The sequence below is a fragment of the Thermobia domestica genome, chromosome 1, assembly GCF_964235325.1.
Source record: "Thermobia domestica chromosome 1, izTheDome1.hap1.1, whole genome shotgun sequence".
Lineage (NCBI taxonomy): Eukaryota > Metazoa > Arthropoda > Insecta > Zygentoma > Lepismatidae > Thermobia > Thermobia domestica.
Genome location: NC_137454.1, coordinates 347,173,055 through 347,178,973, shown reverse-complemented (window position 1 = coordinate 347,178,973; position 5,919 = coordinate 347,173,055). Strand labels below are relative to the sequence as shown.

At 36.9% G+C, this 5,919-nt stretch overlaps 2 protein-coding genes across 2 annotated transcripts; both read left to right on the top strand.

Annotated features, from left to right (window-relative positions):
* The first annotated feature begins 208 nt into the window (after nt 1–208).
* On the top strand, nt 209–1,786 carry LOC145681736 (uncharacterized). Its single transcript, XM_081753348.1, has one exon. It carries the CDS (start codon nt 209–211, stop codon nt 1,784–1,786), a length of 1,578 nt encoding a protein of 525 aa, XP_081609474.1.
* Nucleotides 1,787–2,015: 229 nt separating this feature from the next.
* Nucleotides 2,016–4,208, top strand: LOC145681732 (uncharacterized). Its single transcript, XM_081753343.1, has 2 exons — nt 2,016–2,703; nt 2,893–4,208. The coding sequence occupies exons 1-2, from the start codon at nt 2,016–2,018 to the stop codon at nt 4,206–4,208; spliced, it is 2,004 nt and encodes a 667-aa protein (XP_081609469.1).
* Nucleotides 4,209–5,919: the final 1,711 nt, after the last annotated feature.

Genomic DNA, 5,919 nt, shown 5'->3' with positions numbered 1-5,919 from the left:
TCTGTAACTTTTGTAAACAAAACCTAATACATCAGTTGTTTAAAGTCCTGCATTTTTAAACGCTGAAGCAAAAGAAAGACAAGACTATGTTCGAGATAATTTATTGTGTTTCAATTGTCTCAAAAAAGAATGTAAAGTGAAGACGTGCAGATCAGGTGGCTGTAAACGTTGTTCCAAAAGGCATAATACCTTGCTGCATTATGACGTAATGTCAAAAACAGATGAGAAAACCAGTGTTGCTAATTCACAATCAAGAAATTTTTCGAGTCATTCTAATACGAATAGGGAAAATATGACACAAGGTTCTTATTGCATTTTCAAGGGAAAACCAAATGTTACTGTTATGTTATCTACTGCTATAGTAAATGTACGAGATGCAAATGGTAAATTACATCCATGTAGAGTATTATTAGATTCTGCCAGTCAAAGTAATTTTGTGACTGAAGATTTAGATCAAAGGTTGCGTCTACCTAAAAATAAACACCGAGTTCCAATTCAAGGTATTAATAGTGTGATTAGTGAAACAAAGCATTGTGTAGATGTACATATAGAATCAAGAATTCGTGAATTTGCAATTGATGTAAACTGTTTAGTTTTGCTCAAAATAACAGATAACATTCCAAGTAGGTCAATAGATCATGCTGATTGGAACTTGCCGACAGACATAGTGTATGCAGATCCTAACTTTCACCAACCAGATACTATTGACATTTTGTTAGGCGCGGAAGTGTTTTTGGACATTTTGATATCACATAAACTAACTAGACCCGGGAATTATCCAGTAGTACAAGAGACTGAATTTGGGTACATTTTTGCGGGTAAAGTTCCTACAACAAGAGATTCTAGTATACCACAAGTGTCATTTTTTGTGCAAGAAAGTAACTTTGATAGACAGTTACAGACATTTTGCGAGCTCGAAACTATACATTCAACAGTCATGACTCAAGAAGAAAGGCAATGTGAGCGACACTTTGAGGAAAATACTACCAGAGATAGCAGTGGTCGATTCGTTGTACGTCTGCCAATTAAGCCAAACCATAAACCATTAGGAGAATCATATAATTTAGCTCTTCGTAGATTTTACCAGCTAGAAAGACGGTTGCAGCAGTGTCCAGAAATTAACGATCAGTACTATAACTTTATGAGGGAATATGAAGAATTAGATCATATGAAACCAGTGAAAGAAGAATATGAAGATAGTGGTATGAAATGTTATCTGCCACATCACGCAGTATTGAAACCATCCAGTACCACAACAAAGCTAAGAGTGGTTTTCGACGCTTCTGCAAAGACTTCAACTGGGGTTTCATTAAACGACATACTTATGACAGGACCAACAATCCAGCAAGATTTACATTCAATTGTCACGAGATTTCGAACCTTTCCTATTGCCTTTACAGCGGATATTCAGTCAATGTATCGAATGATTAAAGTTCATGAAGATGACATTGGACTTCAAAGAATTCTGTGGAGATATTCATCAGCGGAACCAGTCAAGATTTATGAGTTGCAGCGGGTCACATATGGTGAAGCATCATCACCATATTTGGCGACAGCATGTCTTCGAAAGTTAGCGGAAGAAGAAAGAAGTAAATATCCTCAAGCAGCAACAGTATTGGAACGTGATTTTTATATGGATGATGTAAGCTCAGGATGCCATAACGTTGAACAGGCGTTAAAAGTTTCAGAAAGAACTTATTCAATTATTGCAAAGCGGTGGGTTTACTTTAAGAAAATGGTGTTCGAACGAGCCAGCATTGTTGGAAGCAGTGCCAGAAGAACATAGGGAAATACACTTACCGTTTGAATTTGAGTCCGAGTCAGGTATTTCAACATTGGGTCTATCGTGAAATCCTGCATCAGATAAGCTTCTCATCACCAACAAGTCAGTTAAAGAATGTTTCACGACCAACATACCAACCAAACGTGAAGTGACTTCGACCATAGCAAAAATATTTGATCCTTTAGGACTTATAAGCCCTGTAGTTACTCCGTTCAAGATTTTCTTACAACAAATGTGGATCCATAAGATCAATTGGGAAGATCAAATACCATCAGAGCTCTATCAGCAATGGTTAGACATATGTCATCATCTTCCAAGTGTTAACGAAATACAAATTGATAGATGTGTAGTATTGAAGAATTATGTTCATGTAGAGATACATGGGTTTGCTGACAGCAGTCAACTTGCTTACGGCTGTTGCATATATGTTAAAACTGTGGACATTTCAGGCAAAACTACTGTTAAACTTTTGGGTTCTAAATCGAGAATAGCTCCTATTAAAAAGATAACTTTACCAAGACTTGAACTTTGTGCGGCAGTACTTTTGAGCAGGTTGTATCACAAAATAATTCCGATATTAAACATTTCAGTAGATAGTACTTACTTCTGGACCGATTCAAAAATAGTGCTTGCAAGGATATCATTTCCAGCTGCCAGATGGAAGACGTTCGTGGCAAACAGGGTTGCAGAGATACAGGAGATCACATCAGTCAACCAGTGGCATCATGTGTCGTCAATGGACAATCCAGCCGACATTATTACACGGGGAATGCATCCGAAACAGTTGAAGGAAGCAGATATTTGGTGGCATGGACCCGCTTGGCTTGAATCATCTGCATGGCCCGAACAATCAGAAGTGGTAGACGAAGATGTTCCAGAAGAAAGGAAAGTAACGACCATATCTTTAGTCAGTTATGAAGGTGACATAAGCTGTTTGGAGAAATTTTCATCATTGTGGAAACTATTGCGAGTTATTTGTTTGTGTCGTCGTTTTATTTACAATTGTAAAAATCACAACGAGAAGAAAGTAGGAACTATTTCCACTACTGAAATTAGTGATACTTTACAACAATGCATTAAGTTAATTCAACATGTCAGTTATTCGCAAGAATTCAAGGACTTAGCTTCATCAGGCCAAGTTTCATCCCAAAGTGAACGGAAATCTTTGTGTCCGTTTATAGATAACGAACAGTTGCTACGAGTGGGAGGACGGCTAAAAAACTCTGACTTACCGTATGATAGCAGACATCAGATCATCTTACCACCTAAAGAGCATCTCACCAAATTGATAATTGAAGCGGAACATAGAAGATTGTTACATGCTGGACCGCAGTTATTGATTTCATCATTGAGGCAAAAATATTGGATCCCACGAGCTAAACAAGTAGTTCGATCTATCATTCATCAGTGTCTAGTTTGTTTCAAATTGAAAGCGTCAGCCTCAGAACAATTCATGGGTCAATTACCATCAGCACGAGTACAGCCAGCTCGAGCTTTTATTCACGTAGGGGTGGATTTCGCCGGTCCCCTAATGATTAAGCTAGGAACTAGATCTCGTAAAGTGACAAAGGCGTGTGTTGCAATATTCGTGTGCTTAGCAACCAAAGCGATTCATATGGAGTTAGTGAGTGATTTGAGTAGCCAAGCATTTTTAGCAGCTCTTCGAAGATTTGTATCAAGAAGAGGCAAATTTTCGAACATCTATAGTGACAACGGAACCAATTTCGTTGGAGCTCAGCGAGAATTTAAGGAGCTTCAACAACTACTCAGTTCACAACAATTTCAAAACTCAATTCAAGATGTTGCAGTGCAAGAAGGATTTACATGGCATTTCATTCCACCCAGAGCAAGTCATTTTGCAGGCATTTGGGAAAGTGCAGTGAAGTCATTTAAGTTTCATTTAAGAAGAATAGTAGGTTGCACGATTTTGACATTTGAAGAACTCAACACAGTCATAACACAAATAGAAGCCTGTTTGAATTCAAGACCAATCACCGTTCTATCCAATGATCCCGATGATCCTTCATTTTTGTCGCCAGGACATTTCCTTATTGGTGAACCTTTGATGAGCATTCCTGAACCAAATCTAGTGGACATTCCGACCAACCGATTATCAAGATGGAATCACCTTCAGAAGATGAAGCAGCATTTTTGGAAAAGATGGTCTCAGGATTATTTACATGAACTCCAGCAGAGAAGAAAATGGACAACAAAACAACCTAATATTTCTATTGGAGATGTGGTTCTAATCAAAGAAGACAATTCTCCTCCATTGTCATGGAAATTAGGTGTCATTCAACAAGTGTTTCCGGGAAAAGATGGGCTAGTGAGAGTAGTGAGTGTAAAGTGTAAGACAGGGACTGTTAAGAGACCAATTACTAAAATTGTACCTTTACCTAAAAGTGATAATGTGGATTGTGTGTAAGTTGATTGACTTGGTTCAATCAAGAGAGGGGAGAATGTAGAGACTTTTATAGTGAGTTTGTATCATTACCATTACATTTGCATAACGTTTCTCTTTTGTTTTAAAAAACAGTTTTTGTGTGTGTGAGTGTCAGCAAGTTGAGCACCAAGAGATCCATACAAGACGGTCCTCCGGAATTCGTAAAAAAGACAATATAACAGTAAGTTGTAAGTGTTTCAGTTGTTGTGTAGTTAGTGCAAATAAACATTTATTCATTTATCACAATTAAGCTGTATTGTGAACATTTATTCAACAAAAGACAGAACAGATGTGATTTGTATATTTTTTTTCCTATTTACAAGTGGATAGTTACTATATATGTGTTAATTTCTAGAATCTCAATTTTTCCACGAAAATTAAAACATAATTCTTGTGTGTGACTTCTTGAGCAATGCTTGCCAGTTGAATGCGAGAAAGTAAATAACTCTCATTCCATTCGTATTCTCTAGTTAGGTAGAGTTTAGCAGTTTGACTATTTCTGCATCTTAATTAAGTTACTTAGATTTTTATTTGTAAATATTTACGACAATGTGTGGGAAAAGTTTTCAGTAAATTTCATCGGTATAAACATCATCAAAATTATAACTTTACGTTTGTTTTATGAGAATTACGTTTGTTATTTAATTAGAGTTATTAATGAGATATTTCTTGATATATGAAGAAATAGCTGGCATGAGTGGCATTTGGTAAACAATTTAAAAAAATCTTCCATTTTAAATATTTATGTATATCCAAGTACAATATATTATCCATGATAAGATATTTACACCATCTTATACGATTATTAATAACATATGTATGTATGTGTGAAGTGTGATCAACATGGACCGAGTAGTTTTTGAGAATGTCGTTAGAAAAGTACTTATCCCTTCTTGTTGGTGTTTTCATGAAGAATGTGTTATATTGTCAGGTTATAATGAAAGATATATTTTTAAAATATTAATGAATTCCTAAGTAGGTAAGATTGAAAAAAGGAAAAAAAAAAAAAAAACGACTGGGGACTCTAATCAAAACCTTAAATTTAAAATTTCGTCTGGATTCACTATACAGTATGGCCTGTAGATGAGTACATATTAGGTTAGTGCGAATGAAATGTTCCTTCGGAAGTTTGGTGGCAAACTCATCTCTGTCAGCAATACAACAGGAATGAACTAAGATTATGGTTTTGGCGTCACGAACTCTGTATGTGTCCTGCAAACAAGCTGGGATAGCCAATCAGTCAAGATGCAGTGCGTTGTTGAACAGCTCACATGGAAATGCGCTTACGAGCGATTTTAATTTACAGATTGAAATTGACACGTTGTGTACAGCAAGTAGCAGAAAAACATAAAGAGTACATTTGTATCGGAAGTAGTGAATGAACATTTCCCCTTGTGTGTCACAGGTCCGTAAATGTAGGGGGGGTCCAGTAGAAGTTAGGGGGACGACCCAACCATATTATAATTCATTTGCAAGCCTACCGTAAAAAATTTAGGGGGTCCAGTGAAAATTTAGGGGGGTCCGACCCACCCTAGCGCCCACGTGGATACGGGGCTGGTGTGTCATATTTTATTCTCCTTCTTTTCCCTTTCCCTTTTTCTTTCCTTTTTTTCTTGTTAATGAGAAACGTGGGGCGGATGAGGTACCGACCTAATATGTCGGGACGAACGAACGGATAAACAGATTATATAAT

What these genes read in the sequence shown, in the direction of transcription:
- LOC145681736 (XM_081753348.1), top strand. Translation starts at nt 209, where the DNA reads ATGTCAAAAACAGATGAGAAAACCAGTGTTGCTAATTCACAATCAAGA.
- LOC145681732 (XM_081753343.1), top strand. Translation starts at nt 2,016, where the DNA reads ATGTGGATCCATAAGATCAATTGGGAAGATCAAATACCATCAGAGCTC. An exon ending in ATCTTTAGTCAGTTATGAAG is followed by an intron (nt 2,704 to 2,892) that starts GTGACATAAGCT and finishes GTTATTCGCAAG; the next exon opens with AATTCAAGGACTTAGCTTCA.